Source organism: Macrobrachium rosenbergii, chromosome 16 (genome assembly GCF_040412425.1).
Source record: "Macrobrachium rosenbergii isolate ZJJX-2024 chromosome 16, ASM4041242v1, whole genome shotgun sequence".
NCBI lineage: Eukaryota > Metazoa > Arthropoda > Malacostraca > Decapoda > Palaemonidae > Macrobrachium > Macrobrachium rosenbergii.
Window position 1 is genome coordinate 9,489,476 of NC_089756.1, and position 23,940 is coordinate 9,513,415.

Here is a 23,940-nt window from a genome sequence, read left to right on the forward strand (position 1 = left end):
GCACTTTGTTTGGGCTCTTGTACAGTGCCTCTGTAAGTATTCATAGGGAACATGTTGCCCATAGGTGGATGGGGTCGACTTTCAGGAGCAAGAAATCTTTCCTTCTAAGTCAGTTGGTTCAATTTAGCCAACTTTCAACAGTATGCCAAAGCCAAGGATCTGTTGCTTCACCTGACTCAGTCTCTGTGCAATATGATTTTCAGTCGCCTTCCCTAACACCTTATTCTTATCTAGTGATGTGGGGATACTTGAATTTGCAGGCTTGTCTGTCTTCTGACAGACAAACCTGTAAATTCAAGTCAGTAAAACCATGCTGGAAAAACAAACGATGGTCTCCAATCTCCAGTTGCTTATGGAGCTAGGAAAAATGCAAGAGGCAAAATCCCAGTGAATTACTGCCTGGTCCATTTCTTTCTCTGTAATTGCACCCTCCTACTAAAGAAAGAGAGACTTCGCTGTAGAAGACAGAGGAACAGCTATAGGAGACTAAGCCAGTGGACGGCAACCTAAAAGGAATCATAACCCTCATTCTTTGCCTCCACCATGTAAGGTCTGCTCCTAAGTCTCTCCAAGCATGCCAGGAGGCTTGCAATTGGCACTTTCTTCTTGAAGAATTTTAGCCCTGAAGGAAGCTTCCTAAGTGGTAAGGGCTTTCTTTGTTAAGAAACATGCCTCACTGGGAATTTTGTCAGTATAATCAGGCTCAATTACAGTACAGTCTTAGCATAAGAGATTAAAACCTACAGCTAATATTCATTAAACTTATATATAATCCAGGACCATCATTGTCACCAGGTTCTGTAGGAGGGATGCTGAAACCAAGAGTTGACCATTTTATTCTTAAACCTACGTCCAGGTTTTGTTTTTTCCCCTCTGTTGTGTAACACAAAAAGAATTTTTCTAGTGTTGTTACACTTACTTACAACATAGAAGGGTCAACACTACACCTGGTAAAGCTTACTAGATGTCAGGGCAGTGGAAAGACCATCGAAGATGCCAAGCAGGTTTATCCCTGGTGAGAAACAAAGCCATAGTGGAAAGATTGCTTCTTTGAGTGAAATGAACATGATATTGGTTTGATAATTCATTCTGTAGAAGGACAGTGTTTTTGGTAATTGGGAATTCAGAATAACAAAACTGCCTACAGAGTGGCCATTACATTTGCAAGCTCAACTGTTGCTGTGGGATTAGAGGAGCACGCAAATGTAGACTTATTAGCATGCAAAAGAACAGGAACAACCAGTCGATTACTACTCCTTTGAGGGCCCTCAGACTTGAGCAGTGGATGTGTTTCTTTAAATTTGGTATGACTCAGACTCATAGGCCCTTCCCTCTGTTTACTCTAAGGAAGCATTGAGCAAATTTCATGTTCAAGAATTGCTCAGTGGCTCCTGTAGAGCCCTGGTAGCCTCAGAGCAAATGATTTTCGAACTTTCTAGCTCTCATGGTAGATATATCTCTTATTCTTCCATTAAGGGGTGGTATCCAAATATTAAATTTTATTATGAAAATTTATTTTTATATAAGTAACTTACCAAGTAATTACATAGTTATAGTTTCCACTTTAACAGCAGCTTAGATTCAAAATTTTGCGGGTAGCACTTCAACATGGTTTGTGTAAGTGATCAGCCCGTCCCACTAACGGAATATTGGAACGACCTAGCAAACAATTCTCATTCATTTCATGCTGTCCGTGTTGACAACACCTGGTCTGGTGGTAGCTTTTTTCATTATTTTTCAGTTATTTTACCAGGTTCTGATGGAGGATTCTTTAAATCAACCATCTTAACACATATATTGTAGCCTTCAAGCCGAAATCTTTCAGGATGAATTTTTTGTTATTTTGTTTTACATTGATTCAGTCATCATCGAACTGCCAGTAAACGACGCCATTTGCATTGATGGTTTGTTTACCGGTTAGGCTTCTGGCGGTGTTGATAATAGTTTTGCATTAAAAATAATTCTCGGATTTTACGACATTCCATTATGAAAGTAAATTGTATGTTACGCATTTTCATTAGGTCATAACTTAGACACTATTATAAAATAATTGGTGTATGTTAGGCTTTTCATTAGGCCATAACCTTTGCAATTTATGAATTGTTTCACAGCCTTAATATACTAGCCAGCTGTAGATAATAGTTTTGCCGTAAAAGTAATTCTTGGATGATACGTCATTCCATTATAAAGTACAGTAATACCCCGGACTTGCGCGATTCGAGTTGCACGAATTCACAGACGCACGAATTTTTCATTTGAACCTAACTAATGGTCATACACAAGTTTTTCACAGACACACGAACATTTGCGAACACTGAGAAACCCTGCAAAAGTGTTTGTGTAATTTTTTATGTAATATATAAGTTTTCAAGCTTTTATGTGTAAATTAAATAACATTAAATATTATTAAAAGTAATAATTTCTCTCTCTCTCTCTCTCTCTCTCTCTCTCTCTCTCTCTCTCTCTCTCTCTCTCTCTCTCTCTCTCTCTCTCTCTCTCTCTCTCTCTCTCTCTCTGTTTTAGTGAGATGAATTTTATGGTACATGTATACAGGTATGTTTATTTGTATGATAAATAAATTTTTACCCAATATTAAGTACTAATTTATAAATATTAATAAGGTTAATAATAATAATGATAATAATAATAATAATAATAATAATAATAATAAAACTGTAATTTTATTATTTTGAACAAACAAATTCTTTTGCTCGTCTTTTGTAAGAAGGTCAAGGCAAAAGCTGTCATGTCATTTAACACGACAAGGAGGGAGTGTTGCTAATCATTGGTCAAATTTTTCTTGTAATTCTCACTCTCTCTCTCTCTCTCTCTCTGTGTGTGTGTGTCTGTAATAATTCAAACCCTGTCAAATTGTGTTTTTTCAATTGATCTAATTTTACCTTAGGAACTGTAAATGTGCCGTTCTAAAACATAGAGACATAGAGCATTTCAGAACATAGAGCGTTGACAGAATAAAAAGTTTTAAAAACGAGGTTGAGAAGAGTTCTAAAAATAGATCGTAATGGGGATTAAATAACATTTTAAATAAATTAACTTAAATTTAAAAGTAATAATTTCCATCTTTTGATATCTAACGTGAGAATAACTCTCTCTCTCTCTCTCTCTCTCTCTCTCTCTCTCTCTCTCTCTCTCTCTCTCTCTCTCTCTCTCCCATAATAATTCATAAATAATACAACTCGATATTTCAAGTAAGGAAAATATCTCTCTCTCTCTCTCTCTCTGTTTTAGTGAGATGAATTTTTATGGTACATGTATACAGGTATGTTTATTTGTATGATAAATAAATTTTTACCCAATATTAAGTACTAATTTTTAAATATTAATAAGATTAATAATAATAATAATAATAATAATAATAATAATAATAATAATAATAATAAAACTGTAATTACAAAATTCATATTATTTTGAACAAACAAATTCTTCCCTCGTCTTTTGTAAGAAGGTCGAAGGCAAAAGCTGTCAGACATGTCATTTAACACAACAAGGAGGGGAGTGTTGCTAATCATTGGTCAAATTTTTCTTGTAATTCTCTCTCTCTCTCTCTCTCTCTCTCTCTCTCTCTCTCTCTCTCTCTCTCTCTCTCTCTCTCTCTCTCTCTCTCTGTGTGTGTGTGTGTCTGTAATAATTCATAAAATATTTCACTCTCATAAGTAAGGACAACTGTTACCTCTCTCTCTCTCTCTCTCTCTCTCTCTCTCTCTCTCTCTCTCTCTCTCTCTCTCTCTCTCTCTCTCTCTTTTTTAGCAACCTCGCATTACAGCACTGTTTCTCTGTATGTCTTTAATTGTACAGTAGATAATTTTCAATTGATCTAATTTTACCTGTACCGTTAGGAACTGTAAATGTGCCGTTCTAAAACATAGAGACATAGAGCATTTCAGAACATAGAGCAATGCAGAACAAAGAGAAAGTGACAGAATAAAGAAGTTTTAAAAACGAGGTTGAGAAGAGTTCTAAAAATAGATCGGTGGAATGGGGAGAGCGTCACACACTCGTATATTCTTAAGTCAACCATTTATTTCCTTTTTAAGGGTAATGTATTAAGCTAACTTTTAAATGAAATTACAGTAACTTTAATTTCATTTTAAAAGTTAGTTTAATACTGAATTTCCATCTTTTGATATCTAACGTGAGAATAACTCTCTCTCTCTCTCTCTCTCTCTCTCTCTCTCTCTCTCTCTCTCTCTCTCTCTCTCTCTCTCTCTCCCCATAATAATTCATAAATAATACAACTCTATTTCAAGTAAGGAAAATATCTCTCTCTCTCTCTCTCTCTCTGTTTTAGTGAGATGAATTTTTATGGTACATGTATACAGGTATGTTTATTTGTATGATAAATAAATTTTTACCCAGTATTAAGTACTAATTTTTAAATATTAATAAGATTAATAATAATAATAATAATAATAATAATAAAACTGTAATTACAAAATTCATATTATTTTGAACAAACAAATTCTTCCCTCGTCTTTTGTAAGAAGGTCGAAGGCAAAAGCTGTCAGACATGTCATTTAACACGACAGAGGAGGAAGTGTTGCTAATCATTGGTCAAATTTTTCTTGTAATTCTCTCTCTCTCTCTCTCTCTCTCTCTCTCTTCTCTCTCTCTCTCTCTCTCTCTCTCTCTCTCTCTCTCTCTCTCTCTCTCTCTCTCTCTGTGTGTGTGTCTGTAATAATTCATAAAATATTTCACTCTCATAAGTAAGGACAACTGTTATCTCTCTCTCTCTCTCTCTCTCTCTCTCTCTCTCTCTCTCTCTCTCTCTCTCTCTCTCTCTCTCTCTCTCTCTCTCTCTCACTGTTTCTCTGTATGTCTTTAATTGTACAGTAGATAATTTTCAATTGATCTAATTTTACCTGTATCGTTAGGAACTGTAAATGTGCCGTTCTAAAACATAGAGACATAGAGCATTTCAGAACATTTACAGAACAAAGAGAAAGTGACAGAATAAAGTTTTAAAAACGAGGTTGAGAAGAGTTCTAAAAATAGATTGGAATGGGGAGAGCGTCACACACTTATATTCTTAAGTCAACCATTTATTTCCTTTTTGGGTAATGTATTAAGCTAACTTTTAAATGAAATTACAGTAACTTTAATTTCATTTAAAAGTTAGTTTAAATCTTTTGATATCTAACGTGAGAATAACTCTCTCTCTCTCTCTCTCTCTCTCTCTCTCTCTCTCTCTCTCTCTCTCTCTCTCTCTCTCTCTCTCTCTCCCCATAATAATTCATAAATAATACAACTCGATATTTCAAGTAAGGAAAATATCTCTCTCTCTCTCTCTCTCTCTCTGTTTTAGTGAGATGAATTTTTATGAGTACATGTATACAGGTATGTTTATTTGTATGATAAATAAATTTTTACCCAGTATTAAGTACTAATTTTAAATATTAATAAGATTAATAATAATAATAATAATAATAATAATAAAACTGTAATTACAAAATTCATATTATTTTGAACAAACAAATTCTTCCCTCGTCTTTTGTAAGAAGGTCAAGGCAAAGCTGTCAGACATGTCATTTAACACGACAAGGAGGGGAGTGTTGCTAATCATTGGTCAAATTTTTCTTGTAATTCTCTCTCTCTCTCTCTCTCTCTCTCTCTCTCTCTCTCTCTCTCTCTCTCTCTCTCTCTCTCTCTCTCTCTCTCTCTCTCTCTCTGTGTGTGTGTCTGTAATAATTCATAAAATATTTCACTCTCATAAGTAAGGACAACTGTTATCTCTCTCTCTCTCTCTCTCTCTCTCTCTCTCTCTCTCTCTCTCTCTCTCTCTCTCTCTCTCTCTCTCTCTCTCTCTCGAAGTTAGCAACCTACGCATTACAGCACTGTTTCTCTGTATGTCTTTAATTGTACAGTAGATAATTTTCAATTGATCTAATTTTACCTGTATCGTTAGGAACTGTAAATGTGCCGTTCTAAAACATAGAGACATAGAGCATTTCAGAACATAGAGCGATGCAGAACAAAGAGAAAGTGACAGAATAAAGAAGTTTTAAAAACGAGGTTGAGAAGAGTTCTAAAAATAGATCGGTGGAATGGGGGAGAGCGTCACACACTCGTATATTCTTAAGTCAACCATTTATTTCCTTTTTTAAGGGTAATGTATTAAGCTAACTTTTAAATGAAATTACAGTAACTTTAATTTCATTTAAAAGTTAGTTTAATACTGAATTTCCATCTTTTGATATCTAACGTGAGAATAACTCTCTCTCTCTCTCTCTCTCTCTCTCTCTCTCTCTCTCTTCATAATAATTCATAAATAATACAACTCGATATTTCAAGTAAGGTTATCAGCTCTCAGTCTCCGTAATTGATAAATAATTTCACTCTCTTAAGTAAGAACAACCCTTATCAGCTCTCTCTCTCTCTCTCGTCAGTAGTTAGCGCTCACACATTTTACAACTTATTAATTCTCTGTCACGTCTTTACCTGTACAGTAGATAGTTTAAATTGATCTAATTTGATCTGTATCGTCTATGAAGTGTAAATGCGCTAGTGTTGCAAGTACGTTCTAAAACATAGAGACATACAGGCAGTCCCCGGTTATCAGCGGGGTTCCGTTCCCGACGGCGTGACGACAACCAACAATCGGTGATAATAGCACTGATCCCCGGTTAGCGGCGCCGATAACCGGTTAGCGGTGCTGATAACCTGTTAGCGGCACTGCCGATAAGAGGCGATCAGCACTGTTACCCAGTTATCAGCGACGAAAATCTGGTTATTGTCGTCGCTAGACAAGTGCCGTAAAAGCGGATCGCCAGTAAGCGAGGCTGCCGATAACCGGGGACTGCCTGTAATAACTAAGACTTGTATTAGTCAAAATATAAAACACTGTTTGTTCATGAAAAAGCATTTCAGAACAAAGAGAAAGAGACGCAGAATAAAGAAGCTGTTAAAAAGAGGTTGAGACGATTCTAAAAATAGATCAGTTGGAAGGGGTAAGAGAGAGAGAGAAATTCTCTTCCAACTCTCAATTTTTATGTCAACCATTTATTTCTCTTTTTTAAGGGCAATGTATTAAGCTAACTTTTAAATGAAATTACAGTAACTTTATTTCATTTAAAAGTTAACTTAATAATTTGGGAGCATGATTAGGGTCATATTTAGCGTTTAAACTTTAGAAATAAGCATTTATTAACATTTTTAGAGACCATGCTAAACTTACACGAAAATTCACCCTGTGCGAGGGTGGAACCTAACCTTGCGTAAGTTCGGAGTATGACTGTAATCAGGGTATGTTACGCCTTTTCATTAGGCATTCACTTTTGCAATTCATGAACTGTTTACCAACCATAGACTACTGGCGAGATGCCGATAATGTTCTTGCTTTAAAGTAATTTTCAGATGTTACGACATTGCATTACTGTACTATCTTTCATTAGTCTATAATTTTGGCAGTTTATGATTTGTTTATCGACCACATGCTTCATGCAAGCCACCGATAATTGCCTTGAAAGTAGTTTTTGGGTATTTTGCCATTTCATTAAGCGTGTAACTTTTGCAGTTATGATTTATTTACTGGACCTATACTTCCTAGAAGCCATCGGTAAATAAATTTTTACATAACCGTCACACCTTCCTTTGCAGAACTCAAGTGTTAGGCAGAAAGTAGCAAGGAGAGAATTGGGGCTTTTTGTTGGCAGCTACAGGCTGACGTTCTCGACAGCTGAGAACCAGCTCATGTTACAGACCTTGCTGGCATCGATCTTGGGCGCCAGCTTCACCCCCAGCACCCTCTCTCATGCACTTGGCACCAGTGCTAGCACCCTGGCGCCAATTATCTCCTACTAGTTGTCTTACCACATCTTCCCACACCTGGCTCCCTTGCTTCCCTTTCCATACCTTTGCCAGTCTTGTGTCTTGGTTAACAGATGTTAACCTTGTTATAGTGAAGTGTGGTGCAGTGGAGGAGGTGACTACTCGTCCCCCGATGCTCCTAAACACAAGGTCCCTGTCAAACTCCCCTGCAAACCTGGGAGGAGGCAAACTGGAAGTCCAAGGGAGGTCGGGGGGTGGGGGTTCACATGTGTTGTTGCCCAACCCTCAGTCGACCCTGTTGTGGCCCCAGGTATCAACAGACAGCCACTGGAAAGGCGTTTTGTTGGATGTGTAGTGGAGGAGGTAACTATCCGGCCCTATCGGCTTTCATAAACCCAGTCACTGTCAAACTCCCCTGCAAACCTGGGAGGAGGCATATTGTCAGTCCATGTGAGTCTGAAACGGTTTTGCCCTGGATAGTTAGCCCCTCAGTCAAGCCTGTTGTCCGCAGGTCTCGACGGACAGCCATTGAAAAGGCGTCCATGAAGATATGCTTACCTTGGCTGTAGTGGCGCCGATGACGTTTTTTCGGTTTACAGATTCCGGTGTGAACAAGATTAGGATTCCAGTGTGGACAAGAGGCTCCATTGACACTTTCAGGATCCCAATGTGGTTAGTTATGGATCAAAGTGTAGACTAGTGACGCCAATGGCATTTTTTCGAATTTATCTCATCCATTGTAAAGATGTATTTCCCAGTTTTGGTGTGTCGGTGGTTGTCGTCATTGCTCTCCGAATCTGGACAGAGTCAGAGAGTGCCCAAGTTCCAAGCTACCTAATTCCAAACTCCCGAGTTCCGAGTTCTGAGCTTCCAACTTCCGAGCACCCAAACTCCAAGCTCCCAACTTCTGAGTGCCCAAATTCCGAGCTCCCAACTTCTGAGCGCCCAAATTCTTAGTTCCCAGGCTCTGGGCTCCCACGTTCCGAGTTCTGAGTGCCCGGGTTCCAAGCTCCCGAGTTCTGAGCTCCCAACTTTCTGAGCGTCCGAGTTCCAAGCTCCCAACTTCTGAGGGTCCAGTTCCGAGCGTCCATATGTGTCTGAGTGCCCAGTGTCCGAGCTCACGTGTGCGCGTCCACCTGTGTCATATGTCCACTCTTCCTCCTGTCCGTTTCAAGCCAGCTATCAGTTACCTGACACCACACACGGGACTACAGATGCTACCTCTTCACTTTTCAGCGTCAGTTTCATCCACTCCTTTGCTTCGTTGGAGACCATTCAGCACCAAGTTAGTAATTTGTTGGGCCTGTTACACTGTCCACCAAAGGTCTAGTGTCCAAGTGTCTAGTGTCAGAGCGCCCAGTGCCAGAGGCTCGGCGCCTTGGATTGTTTCTGTGTCCTGTCATGTACGGACTTGGAAGAGTTTTTTTTTTTTTTTTTTTTTTTTTCGTCTTGTATTCTCTTGAAGGAGATCTCTGGTGCTCTCTTCTACTGCGAGATTCACACAGTTGCAACGGGTTATTGCTCCCAAGTGACGCTGTTCCGACACTAGTTTCGGAGCGCTCGACATTTTCTTGAACTCCGCTCCTGACAATGGGCTGCATGACCACAGTTTTTCATTTCTCTCTCTTAGACAGTAGATGAAGGTCAAAAGAGAGACGATCCAGATAGTTTTTCACCCATTCTCCAGGGTGATTGGATAGGAGCTTGGATATGCAGGGGCACTCTTCCAAATCCCTGTCCGACCCCAGGGAGTTTTTTAGTTCTGCCTTTTGGGACAGGGCTTCCCAATCGGGAGTCTTTGCTTCGACCTTCCGATTACTAGCTCTTCCTGCGTTTGACTTCCCCTTTTGTCTGGGTATTACTTCAGTCTTTACATGTCAACCAACTTCATTATCTTCGGAGAAATGGGGCTCGGAGGCTCTTAACAGTAACTCTCATCGGGACAGGGAAACACAGTTGGACACCTCCGTGTTGTGTCTTAGCCCAGGTTTCTTTAGTTGGATTTCCAGTGGTGGCTGTCTGAACATGACTTGTGCAAGGGAATTCCTTCTTCTGCTGAGCTTGGTTCAAATTTTCTTAGCACCTCAGATCTAGGTCAAAGGAGCCCATTTGAAGAACCGGAAAGATGTCCAGGACTCAGTCCCCAAGAAGGACGGAACCTCACTTATGCTTTGGAGGGCTAAAGTGTTTCTCTTATGGCCCTAGTACTGCTCAACCCTAGCTCTATGGTAGTGTGTTTGGATTAGACATCAGTCCTAACACATCTACTTAAGCAGAGAAGCTGGATCCAGCATTTTCCTCCCAACCAATCAGCAGAGTTCTTCCTCTGTTGATAGAGTCATTTGCTTTATTCCGGGACTAAGCGTCGGACGTACTGGGCCGCCAGAAGCTTGTCCTTCCCATCATGGCATCATGGCCTTTCGATCTTCTGAGTTGTCAGAATCTCTTCATTGTATAAAGCAAGCCAACCTTGGACCTGTTTGCCTCTTCAAGGAACCCTCTACATGGTCGAGGGAGCGTTGAACAGTCTCAGGCTCAGTTTCGAGTCCCTGGTGGACTCTGCAAGATCTTTCCCCAAAAAAGTGCCTTCTCAGACAACCTAGCTTCAGAGATACAACCACAGGAGTCCGCCCTTGCCCAGAACAGGCGCCAGACTGTCCATAGGATTGTCTTTTGAAGAGGCTATTACAAGATTCAGAAGTCACCCTCTTCCTCCGTCTCCCATACTTAGTGGTTGTCTTCCAAAGCTGGTGTCTCAGACTCTCTGTCTCTTCTTTTTAGACACCTCTGACCCTGCTGTAGATTACCTTTTGTTTCTGAGAAGATATAGGTTCTCTCGCTTTCCTTGAAGAGGTACCGATCTATGCTTATCTCTGGTTAAGCACAGAGACTGGATCTTTCATCTTCTTCTCAAAGACCTCACAGGTCTTTTTCACACCTAGCTAGGAAGCAAGAGGTGTGTTGTCCTCCCCCTTTTTTTTTTTTTTTTTTTTTTTTTTTTTTTTTTTTTTTTTTTTTTTGTCAAGCCTAGAAAGAGGATCCATCCAAGACCTGGATCTGTTCTCTCTCCCTTAGAGCTTAACGGACATCCTTGGCTTCCAGGAGCTCCAGCCAGCTCCCGAATTCCTAACTCGCCTGGTGTCCAGCTCACCTGACACCAGCTACAACCTGGCGCCAGCACGTGCTCCAAGCACCCAGGAACGCTCACCAACTCTGAGGGAAAAGAATGAGCTCTCTGTCCAATTGGAGTGTTTTTTAGGTATTTACCTGAACAGGACTTGATAATCTAGAGGGGTTTCTTGTCTTTTGATGTTTGGTCAAGAACCCCTCTCCCTTGGATTAAGATCGCATTGTCCTTCATCCTTAAGAGAATTTCTGAAACACTCAGATTCAGAAGAACAACTTTGCCTTCTTTTAGTGAAAGCTAAGGTTATCTGAGCAGCCTGTACTTCTTTAGATTTCAGCTTTCAGGCACATATGTCCCTTACTTCCATTTGGCATCAGCCTAATGGAAGTATATCATCCTTCACATCTCACATGCACACATGGCCATTCCTTCCATTCTGCATCGACCTACTGGAAGTATAATCGTCCATCACATCTCACTATCTTAAGAAGTGAAACCTGAACTTCAAGCTCTGTTGGCACCCAGCTGTTAGGGCGCCAGCTACAGTCTTTCGCCAGCTTTAGAGCTTCCAGAGCTTCGAGCTGCTAGCTTGCCTGGCAGCCAGATCACCTGGCGCCAGCTACAAGTCTGACCCAGCTATAGAACCCCCAGTGCCTAGAGCTTCGGGCTCCCCTGGCGCTCAGCTTGCCTGGCACAGCTACAGTCTGGCACCAACTTTGGAGCTTAAGGCTTTCGTGATCTCCCAGCAGCTCGGCTGGCGCCCAGCTCACTTGGCGCCAGCTACAGTCTGGCACCAGTGATATTTATACCAATCCATGAACTTCCACAGCTCGCCTGGCGCCAGCTAAGTAGCATGTAAATTCTGCAGTATCACAGGATAGTGACTTGCATGGTATGGCAGGAGGAAGCATGAGATTTTCTCCTACTATCTCTTCACCTTCTGGCGAGGTATAGAGTTTTTTAGGAGTCAGGAGGTACAAAGTACCTGGACCACCCACCACTCTCAGTGTTTGGGTTGTGGTGTTATTTCAGTGTAGGTGACAGTGTATCTGGTTGTTTTTACATTGGTACTGTGCCCAGGGCAGGGGCACCTATTAAAGTTTGGCTAGCTGTTGGGTAACTCCTTAGCTGCATAACTTCCACTGATGCTTTGGTAGCCATCGGAGTACTCCTTCGCTACAAAACCCCCACTTAAGTAGAGGCAACCCTTGGCTCTACCACCACGCCACTACAGGTTAAGTTGAGCGTCAGCCAGTTGCAGTTTTATACTGCAGGCTCTCTTAACTAATAAGGAACGACAAACTTTTTATTCAATGCTAGCAACTTTTCTATTTCAAATTCATTACATGACTTAACCCTTAAACGCCTACTGGACGTACCATACGTCGACTAAAATTGTCTGCTGGGTGTCAAGTGGACGTACCATACGTCGACTAAAAATGCTTTTTTTAAATATTCGCGGAAAAATAATTATAGGCCTAGTTTGCGAAAGGTTTTAAATCACGCGCCTTGAGGGATGCTGGGAGTTCACGGATCAAGCTGTTGTTTTGTTTATAAGCGTCACCCAGACGCGCATGCGCGAATTTCCTCCTTCCCTGTACCAGAAAGCATCAGCGCTGCATCGTCCGAGAGCGATTTTTTGACGCATCCGTGTTTTGCAGAACTTTGGCGAGTGTTTGCGTATTTGTGAGGCAACAGGACGTTTGCAGAGATGTCCCAACGTCGTCAGGACCGTGAAAGGCACATACTGCCTGTCGGTAGTGAGCGTGTGAGACGAGTTTTAGCCTGGGATGCTGGAGAGGGACCGAGCACCCAAGATGACCCAGCTTCTCAACGCCGTGTTGTGCGGCCATGTGTGACCGAAGGGGACCAAGGACCACATCCCGTGCCTTTTACGACCACTAGGAAGCATCGGGGTGTCCTGAGGGGCATCCGTAAATTTAAAAAAAAAAACTTTTTCCGCTGAAAATCCTGGCATTTCTTGAGTCACCTTGTCATATATTATTTTACATAAAGTGTTATACATCAAAATGTGTGCAATTTCATGTAGAATACAAAAAAAATAAATCATTCTTTTAGCTATTAACAGTTTTGAAATATTTTCATTTAAATCACAATAACTGAAAAATTTTAACATTCGGTCAATTTTGACTCGACCGAAATGCTCAAAAAAACGCAATCGTAAGCAAAATTCTTACATTCTAGTAACAATCAATTATTTACAAAAAAACGGAAAGTAAAATCATTTATGGTGAATTTTTGAAAAAAACTTTTAGCTTTAATTTCTTGAGTCACATTGTTTTTTTTTGCCATTTTATATTATTTTCATTTTAAATCAAAATGTGCGCAATTTCAATAAACAAAATTAAATCATGACAAACCATTTTTGAAATATTTTCATATAAATAATGATAAATAGAAAAAAACCAACCTTTTTTAACTCGATCGAAATGCTCGAAAAACGCAATCGTAAGCCAAAATTCTTACATTCTAGTAACAATCAATCCTTTACCTTCATTTTGCAACAAACGGAAAGTCTCTGGCACAATATTTCGATTTATGGTGAATTTTGAAAAAAAACTTTTTCCTTCCATCCATGCACAACTCTGCTAAAAATCCTAGCATTTCTTGAGTCGCCTTGTCGTAATTTTTTCTCCGTTTTATATTATTCGTTACATAAAGTGTTATACATCAAAATGTGTGCAATTTCATGTAGAATACAACAAAAAATAAATCATGCTTTTAGCTTTTACCATTTTTTGAAATATTTTCATATAAATAACGATAAATAGAAAAAATAATCCTTTGGTCGACTTTAACTCGATCGAAATGGTAAAAAAATGCAATTGTAAGCTAAAAAAACTTACAATCTAGTAATAATCAATCAATTTCCTTCATTTTGAAACAATTGGAAAGTCTCTAGCACAATATTTCGATTTATGGTGAATTTTTGAAAAAACTTTTTTACGTCCATTTAAATTCATGCATCATTTTGTGATAATATTTTCTCTGTGTTACTTTAATCGTTTTACAATCTGTTATATACCAAAATCATCGCAATTTAGTGTACAATACAACTAAAAAAAATTAACTCATTACCTTTAACCGTTTTGCTTACAGCGCGATTTGTATACAATTATATACAAGTTTTTTTTTTGCTGTCATATATTCCAATATTTATATATAATAATGATATTTTTTTTCATTTCTGATGGTTGCATACTAAACTTCAGGCAATGAGAAAAAAAGAAGCCAAAAATGAACTTTTAATCTTAAAAACTAAGCGTGCTGTGATTTAAAAAAAAAAAAAAACTTTCCGCTTAGCGCTTAGCTCCCGAACGCCGCCGGCATACGGGAGACGTTTTTGTAAATAGGGCTTCGGCGTTTAAGGGTTAATGTCTTTGGAGTAGAATACTATGTCCATGTATCCCACCTCCTGTCAGTGTGGGATTAACCCTTAAACGCCTATTGGACGTATCATACATCGACTAAAATTGTCTGTTGGGTGAGGAGTGGACGTACCGTACGCCGACTACAAAAATTTCAACCTTCGGTCAACTTTGACTCGACCGAAATGGTCGAAAAATGCAATTGTAAGCTAAAACTCTTACATTCTAGTAATATTCAATCATGTACCTTCATTTTGCAACAAATTGGAAGTCTCTAGCACAATATTTCGATTTATATGGTGAATTTTTGAAAAAACTTTTTCTTACGCATCGGCGGTAACTCAGCCGAAAATTTCATAAATTCTTTCATCATTTTGTCGTAATTTTTGCACTGTTCTATATTAGCCGTTACATAAAGTTTTATATATGAAAATGCGCGCAATTTCACGTACAATACAGCAAAATACAACCCATGGTTGTAGCTTTTATCAGTTTGGAAATATTTTCATATAAACCACGATAACTGCCAAAATTTCAAGCTTCGGTCAACTTTGACTTGACCGAAATGGTCTAAAAACGCAATTATAAGCTAAAACTCTTACATTCTAGTAATATTCAATCATGTACCTTCATTTTGCAACAAACTGGAAGTCTCTAGCACAATATTTCGATTTATGGTGAATTTCTGAAAAAAAATTTTTTCCTTACGCTGCGTCGCATGTAACTCGGCTGAACATCTCAGAAATTCTTTTGTCATGTTGTCGTAATGTTTGCATCGTTTTACATTAGTCGTTACATAAACTTTTATATATGAAAATGTGCGCAATTTCATGTAGAATACAACAGAAAATAATTCATGGTTGTAGCTATTATCAGTTTTGAAATATTTTCACATAAATCACGATAACTGCCAAAATTTCAACCTTCTGTCAACTTTAACTCGACCGAAATGGTAAAAAAACACAATTGTAAGCTAAAACTCTTACATTCTAGTAATATTCAATCGTTTAACTTCATTTTGCAATAAATTGGAAGTCTCTAGCACAATATTTCGATTTATGATGAATTTTTAAAAAACATTTTCCTTACATGTGTGCGGTAACTCAGCCGAACATCTCAGAAATTCTTTCGTCTCGTTGTTGTAATATTTGCACTGCTTTATATTAGTCGTTACATAAAGTTTTATATATGAAAATGTGCACAATTTCATGTACAATACAACTAAAAATAACTGATGGTTGTAGCTTTTATCAGTTTTGAAATATTTCCATATAAATCATGATAAATAGAAAAATTAGACTTTCAGTCAACTTTAACTCGACCAAAATGGTTGAAAACTGCAATTGTAAGCTAAAACATTTACAGTCTAGTAATATTCAATCAATTAGCTTCATTTTTCAACAAACGGGAAGTCTCTAGCACAATATTTCGATTTATGGTGAATTTTTTGAAAAAACATTTTTTACGTCCGCACGTTACTTAATTCATGCATCATTTTGTGATTATTTTCTCTGTGTTGCTTTGTTTTTTAAAATTTATTATATACCAAAATCATCGTAATTTAGTGTACAATACAACTAAAAAAATTAACTCATTAGCTTTAACCGTTTTGCTTACAGTGTGATTTGTATACAATTATATACGAGTTTTTTTTTTTTTGTCATATATTCCAATATTTATATATGATAATTATATTTTTTTCATTTCTTATGGTTGCATACTAAACTTCAGGCAATGACAAAAAAATGAGTCAAAAATGAACTCTTAATCTTAAAAACTAAGCGTGCTGTGATTTTTTGAAAAAAAACTTTTTTTCCGCTTCGGCGCTAACTCACTGAACGCCGCCGGCATACGGGAGACGTTTTTGTAAATAGGGCTTCGGCGTTAAAGGGTTAAGTTACTTATATAAAAATGACATTTTTATAATAAAATAAAGTTTTATACTTACTAAGTAATTACAGAATCAGAGCCCACCCTCCTCCCCTCTGATGGACATTGGGCATAAAACGAATGAGAATTGTTTGCTAAGTCGTTCCAGTATTCCGTTAGTGGGACAGGCTGATCACCTACACAAACTATATTGAAGTGCTACCCATGAAATTTTGAATCTAAGCTGCCGCTTAAATTGGATTAAAGTGGAAACTATAGCTATGTAATTACTTGTTAAGGATATATAAAACTATTTTATTATAAAAATTTCACATTTTTTTGGTATTTCTTAGTGCTGTTCATTCTGTAAACTTATTCATAGCAATTTTTACATACAGTTTAAGCTTCATTGTCAGTGGATTCTCTGCCTTGGTGATTTAAATAATTCTGAGTGCTAATAAGAGCAGTTATTTTATCATTATTTAGTTATTTGTAATTTTTAAGTGTTTACCCTGTCTGAATTTTTCTTTTTTCATGTTTTATGCTGTCTTTCCTTCCTGAGTTATAACTGGAGTACCAAGTGTGAGTGAGTGTACAGTGATTGTTGTTTTTCACAAGTTACAAATCCTGTCTTATCCATAATTGTGCTCACTCTTGATACCCACAGTACACAACAAGCTGCAGTCCGCAACTACTTTCAGTACCATTAATATAAAATTATTACATGAATTACAAATAAAATATATACTGTATAGAATATATGCAAATAGTTATCAAAAATTTATTTATTAAATTACAGCTGTCATAGTCAGTACTATTTTGTTAGTCTTTAGGGTACAAAATTTATCTTTATAATGTATATATATAGTACAGATTATGATAGTCAAGGTAGTTATATATATAATTATTTTTACATATACAGTGAAAGCTTGCCTTAACAGACTAATAGCAGGGGAAGGTCATCCATTAAAGCCGATTGTACGTTAAAGTGAAGCATTGTTTTTTTTTTTTTTTTGTGTCTTAAGTGATGTTTATTGGTAGGCTAGCCTCAGCCTAGGTGCGATAACCACCGACGTAAATTAAAAGATTCACATTATGAATAAACTGATAATAAAGGTAATAAAACCCTTTTTAACTTATATATTACCGGCATATCTTTATAATAAATAGCCTATTCGAGGAATAATTCCATATCAATGAAATCAACGTTTATCTGTGCGAGGCCAGCTGACAAAATGTAAATATCGAGTTATAGTTGCGCTCACAGCAGCCTTTATCTTTCGGTAACCTTTCAGAAATTTTAATGGTAGTGTAATTATGGTAGTAATAACATTTAGGATAACATTAAAAATTCTTTATCATTTTGGTGGTAAATAACTGTTTAGAACAATTCTGTCATACGAATGATTATTATCATACATTATCGTATCGTTGTTTGTGATTGGCGATGAAACGTAAAACGTAATAAAACCATTTTTATCTTATATATTATTGTCTTATCTTCATAATAAATAGCCTATTCAAGGAATAATTCCATATCAATGAAATCAACTTTTATCTATGCAAGGCCAGCTGACAAAATGTAAACATTGAGTTTTGGTTGCACTCACAGCAATCTTTCTCTTTCAGTAACCTTTCAGAAATGTTAATGGCAGTGCGATTACAGAAGTAATAACATTTAGGATAACATAATACAGTATTCATTTTTCATTAAAAATTCATTATCATTTTGGTGGTAAATAACTGTTTAGAACAATTCAGTCGTACAAATGATAATTATGTGCGATAATTATTGTACAGTATCAGTTTCTTTGGGGTTTGTGATCGGCGATGCAACATGAACAAAACAATGGTTTCCCTTTTAGGTGATGTGTGTAGGAAAAACATGATATAGAATTGGCTTTGTTATTTCTTTTATTTTGAATTTCTAGGGATGCAGTAAGGAAAACAGCATTTGTAATAACATCATCTTTACATAACCAATATTTCATAAGATACCTGTTGTTGCAAAAGACAGCCTATACACAGATTGTTTTGTTATTTAGCAGTCTTCTTATACTGTTGTCTTTTACTACAGATATGAGATCAATTCATGAAAATTTGCCATAATTTTCAACCTCATCTTATCTTAAAGTTTGTCTTATACATGGAAATACACAGTAAGTTCCAATTTGGCACCAATGCTGAGGTTAGTGCATAAGTAAACATAAACAACAGCCACTACCCTTGGCCAGATTTTGTCTGTTAAATCCAATGTCTGTTGGTTCCGGGTCCGTTAAAGTGAGGTTTTACTGTATACAAGAGATACATTAGAGTACTTGAATACTGTACTAAATTTTAGATAGAAAACTTAAACAATCTAACTTATTAGTGAAATTATGTTTAGGAATAGTATGAGCCTTCTGAAATTTAAATTTATAAGTTATTTAACCCTTAAACACCGAGCCTCTATTTACAAAAAAGTCTCCCGTATGCCGGCGGCGTTCGGGAGTTAGCGCCGAAGCGGAAAAAAAGTTTTTTCAAAAAATCACAGCATGCTTAGTTTTTAAGATTAAGAGTTCATTTTTGGCTCCTTTTTTTTTTTTGTCATTGCCTGAAGTTTAGTATGCAACCATCAGAAATGAAAAAAATATCATTATCATATATAAATATTGAAATATATGACAGCGCAAAAAAATTTTCATATATAATTTTATACAAATCGCTGTGAGCAAAACGGTTAAACCTAACAGGTTTTTTTTTTTTGTTTGTATTGTACACTAAATTGCAATGATTTTGGTATATAACAAATTGTAAAACGATCAAAGCAAGACAAAGAAAATATCACAAAATGATGCATGAATTAACGCCAGGGATGTAAAAAATTTTTTTCAAAAATTCACCATAAATCGAAATATTGTGCTAGAGACTTCCCGTTTGTTGAAAAATGAAGCTAATTGATTGAATATTACTAGACTGTAAGTGTTTTAGCTTACAACTGCAGTTTTCGACCATTTTGGTCGAGTTAAAGTTGACCGAAAGTAGAATTTTTTCTATTTATTGTGATTTATATGAAAATATTTCAAAATTGATAAAAGCTACAACCATGAGTTATTTTTTGTTGTATTGTACATGAAATTGCGCACATTTTCATATATAAAACTTTATGTAACGACTAATATAAAACGGTGCAAACATTACGACAATGTGACAAAAGAATTTCTGAGATGTTCGGCCGAGTTACCACGCTGACGTAAGGAAAATGTTTTTTTAAAAAATTCACCATAAATCGAAATATTGTGCTAGAGACTTCCAATTTATTGCAAAATGAAGGTAAATGATTGAATATTACTAGAATGTAAGAGTTTTAGCTTACAATTACGTTTTTCTACCATTTCGGTCGAGTTAAAGTTGACCGAAGGTTGAAATTTTGGCAGTTATCGTGATTTATGTGAAAATATTTCAAAACTGATAAAAGCTACAACCATGAATTATTTTCTGTTGTATTCTACATGAAATTGCGCACATTTTCATATATAAAAGTTTATGTAACAACTAATGTAAAACGATGCAAACATTACGACAACGTGACGAAAGAATTTCTGAGATGTTCGGCCGAGTTACCGCACGCAGACGTAAGGAAAAAGTTTTTTTTTTTTTTTTTTTTTTTTTTTTTTTTTTTTTTTTTTTTTTTTTTTTTCAGAAATTCACCATAAATCAAAATATTGTGCTAGAGACTTCCAGTTTGTTGCAAAATGAAGGTACATGATTGAATATTACTAGAATGTAACAGTTTTAGCTTATAATTGCGTTTTTTTTATCATTTCGGTCGAGTTAAAGTTGACCGAAAGTTGAAATTTTGGCACTTATCGTGATTTATATGAAAATATTTCAAAACTGATAAAAGCTACAACCATGAGTTATTTTCTGTTGTATTCTACATGAAATTGCGCACATTTCCATATATAAAACTTTATGTAATGACTAATATAAAACGGTGCAAACATTACGACAATGTGACGAAAGAATTTCTGGCGCGGACGTAAGGAAAAAGTTTTTTTCAAAAATTCACCATAAAACGAAATATTGTGCTAGAGACTTCCAATTTGTTGCAAAATGAAGGTAATTGATTGAATATTACTAGAATGTAAGAGTTTTAGCTAACAATTGCATTTTTTTACCATTTCGGTCGCGTCAAAGTTGACCGAAGGTTGAAATTTTGGCAGTTATCGTGGTTTATATGAAAATATTTCCAAACTGATAAAAGCTCCAACCATGGGTTGTATGTTGCTGTATTTTACATGAAATTGCACACATTTTCACATATAAAACTTTATGTAACGGCTAATATAAAACAGTGCAAAACTTACGACAAACTGACGAAAGAATTTCTGAAATTTTCGGCCGAGTTACCACGCGGGCATAAGGAAAAAGTTTTTTCAAAAATTCACCATAAATCGAAATATTGTGCTAGAGACTTCCAATTTGTTGCAAAATGAAGGTAAATGATTGAATATTAGTAGAATGTAAGAGTTTTAGCTTACAAGTGCATTTTTTCGACCATTTCGGTCGAGTCAAAGTTGACCGAAGGTTGAAATTTTTTGTATTCGACGTACTGTACGTCCACTCGGCACCCAACAGACAATTTTAGTCAACGTATGATACGTCCAGTCAGCGTTTAAGGGTTAAAACAACTATGTAGGAAATTTATTATCAGTTAGTTTGTTTGCAAAAAGCTTACAATTAAAAATAAAATCTTAACCCTTCCATATAAATATTTGCTGTTCTGGAGAATTGCAAGCATATGATGGTAAATCATATTGACTGGTGTGTTATGGTGGAAAGCCATTAGTCCTAGTATTTGAAAATTAAAATCTCATCTTTTATCATAAACTTAAGTTAAAAATTTTTTATTAAGGAATGTTATGGTTTTTAAAAGGGTCACTATTAATATTAAAACCATTATTCAGTTATATTAGCATTGATAGGGCCTTACTAATTCACACATAATATATAATCAGTATGGGAAATACTTTGTGTGGATTTTGTTTATAATGAGTGAATTTAGTTATGATACAAGTATCGTTAATAATTTAGCTTCAGTTTTATTACTGTAGTAATTTTTTTTTTTTCAAGGGAAGGAGTTCTGAAGACTACGCACATCATATGACATCAGATTCAAATGTACCTACCCAGTCAAGTAAGCATGAGTGTAAGCAGGAAAATGTGAATAAGAGAGATCCAACCATTATGAAAAACATTAAAGTCGAGCCATTTTCAAGAAATATTGAATTGCCAACTGAAACCAAAAGTTCACCAGTAAATCTGTTATCATCATACACATTCAAGCATAATAGTCTCACTACTCCTTCCCTGCAAAGGCAGACAACTTTTAATAAACCTGTTGATCATGAAGTGAAGGAGTGTGTCGAACCACAGCATATTTTGCAAAATGTAGAAGGCAATGGAAAAAAAGCTGAAAAATGTAAGCAAGCTGATCAAGTTGTTTTAAGTGAGACTGATACATCAATTTTTTTCTCTACCACCATAATTGAAAAGGAAAATTGTACTGTTTTGAATGATTCGGGCATTAAAAGACAAGCAGTTACACCTGGTAATAGCTCAAGTGATGATAGAGAGCAAAGGAAAATCAGGCAAAGAGAAAAACAGCTTGAGTTTAAAAGGAAAAGGAGTAAGATGCAAGAGGATAACACTATAGTCTTCTCAGAAAATAACTCTCCAGCAGAAGAACAAGCTATGTGGGAAGCAGCAGACGAAGTCATTGGAGAAGGTTGGTGGCTTTAATGTTTGTTTTTATATAAGAAACTTACTAACGAATTACATGGCTATGAGTTCCACTCACACGACAGCTTAAATTCAAAATTCGTGCGCAGCACTTCAATTGTTTAACGTAGGTGACTAGTACCGCTCACTAACAGGAACGCCAGGAACAACTTAGCAGACAACGTCATTCTATTCCTGCCGCCACTCGAGTAAACACCGAGTGTGTGTGGCAGCTTTGTTCATTACTTGCCGGTTATATAACCAGATTTCGATGAAATGTTACTGTTGATTTCGCGTAGCCTTCAAGCTTATAATGTTCAGGACAGTTTTATTATTCTTTTTTTATTAAGATCTGATTCATCTATTTTTTCTTGTTACTGTAGCAAATTTGTAATTAACCTCGTCTTTATACTACTGACAAGCTTAACAAAGAGCAAACATGGCGTTCACTACTGAACCGGATTTCTCAGTGGTGAAATACATTCCTGCAAGTCTCAAATATTTTATTTATATGAATTGATCAGTCTGTATGAGGTACTCTTGTGTACCCCATAATTTTTTGTCGGTAGAGAATCAATTATATAATCACATTCCTTTCCAAAGATTGATAAGTGTAAGGACAGAACGTAGTCAAGAGAGAAATGGTACCTTAATTTTGGTTGAGAGGGATTTTTTAAGAAGAGTTTGCAGCCAAGTTCGGCTCTGAGCGCCCAGTAGCGCTCACCATTTACCAAGCTCTTAGCTGCTGAGCTACTAGCTCGTCTGGTGCCAACTCATGGTTTGAGCACTCAGGAGCACCTGCCTCCTCCCTCCACCTCCCAACCAGGAGCACCTGCCACCTCTCGCCACCTCCCCAGCTGCTAGCTCACTTGGCGCCATCCACTGCCTGGCGCCCAGTTCCGACTCCCTCATCCAATTTTTCTCTCCTGCTGCTAGCCCTCTTATTTTTTATCCACTTGTTCCCACGTCTGGCTCCCTTGCTTCCTTCTTGTGCCATTGGCAGTCTGTGTCTGGGTTTATAGAAATTGACCTTGCAATAGTGAAGTGTTGTGCAGTGGAGGAGGTGGCTACCCAGCCTGTCGGCACTCCTTGACCTAAGTCACTGTCCTTGGGAGAAGACATACTGAAAGTCCCATGGAGGCTGATGGGAGTTCTCCCCAGGTAGTTCCCCCCTCATTTGAGCCTGTTGCCAGTCCCAAGTATCGACAGACGGCCATTGAAAAGGCATCTCTCTGGATTTTGGTGGAGGCGGTGGCTATCCAGCCCCTCGGGTCTCCTAAACCAAAGGTCATTGTCCTGCTCCCCTGAACCTGGGAGAAGACACTGAAAAGGCATCTTCATGGATGTGCAGGTGTCTTGACAGATGTGTAAGTACAGTAATCATTCTTCAACTTGAAGTGAAGTCTTCATGAGCACCCGGCACCAGCCTGCTAGTCTCCAGCGCCAGTTCCTGTTCACCCAGTGCCTTTCCCAAACACCGACACCAATTCCAGAGTGCTCGGCTCTTTCTTTAGTACTCGGTGCCTGTTTTTCCTTAAAACACACTGCAGTTCTTTCTTGAGCGCCTGGCTCCAGTTGTCAAGTAGCTGGTGCCAGTCCCAGAGCACCAGGCACCGACTCCTCAGTATCAGATGCCTGCTCACAACCTTTTAAGTCTCTCTTCAGTCTGCTCGACCTTTGGCGAGAGTTCAATATGAGCCTACATCGCTCCCTCGAAAGAGACAGTTTGTGTCTCAGAAGTCCCATCCTTTGTGAGGGTGCTGGTAGACAAGGACATTAGTATTGTGAGTTTAGGAGTTTGTTGAAGGAAGCTCCCTCCTGTGGTGTTTTGTTTTTTCTTCATTCTCCAGAAATCTCTCTAGGAGTTGGCTGTTGACTTTTGTTGGAAAGGGAGCAAGACAAGTGTTTTCTGTCTTTCCACCCTTTGACGTTTCCATGAATTAGACATCCTTGTTGAAGAATTTTGTGAAGTGAATGACAAGGTCAGTTGATATTCTTTATAGAGAT

The 23,940-nt window shown here is 37.4% G+C and overlaps 1 protein-coding gene across 2 annotated transcripts in view; it reads left to right on the forward strand.

The window, feature by feature from the left end:
- LOC136847074 (uncharacterized) overlaps window positions 1-23,940 on the forward strand; it is a 121,454-nt gene that overhangs the window by 71,893 nt on the left and 25,621 nt on the right. For both annotated transcript variants that reach the window (XM_067118349.1, XM_067118350.1), the window contains exon 5: window positions 21,286-21,940. In XM_067118349.1, coding sequence (XP_066974450.1) covers window positions 21,286-21,940 — 655 coding nt within the window. The remainder of the gene's footprint in view (window positions 1-21,285; window positions 21,941-23,940) is intronic.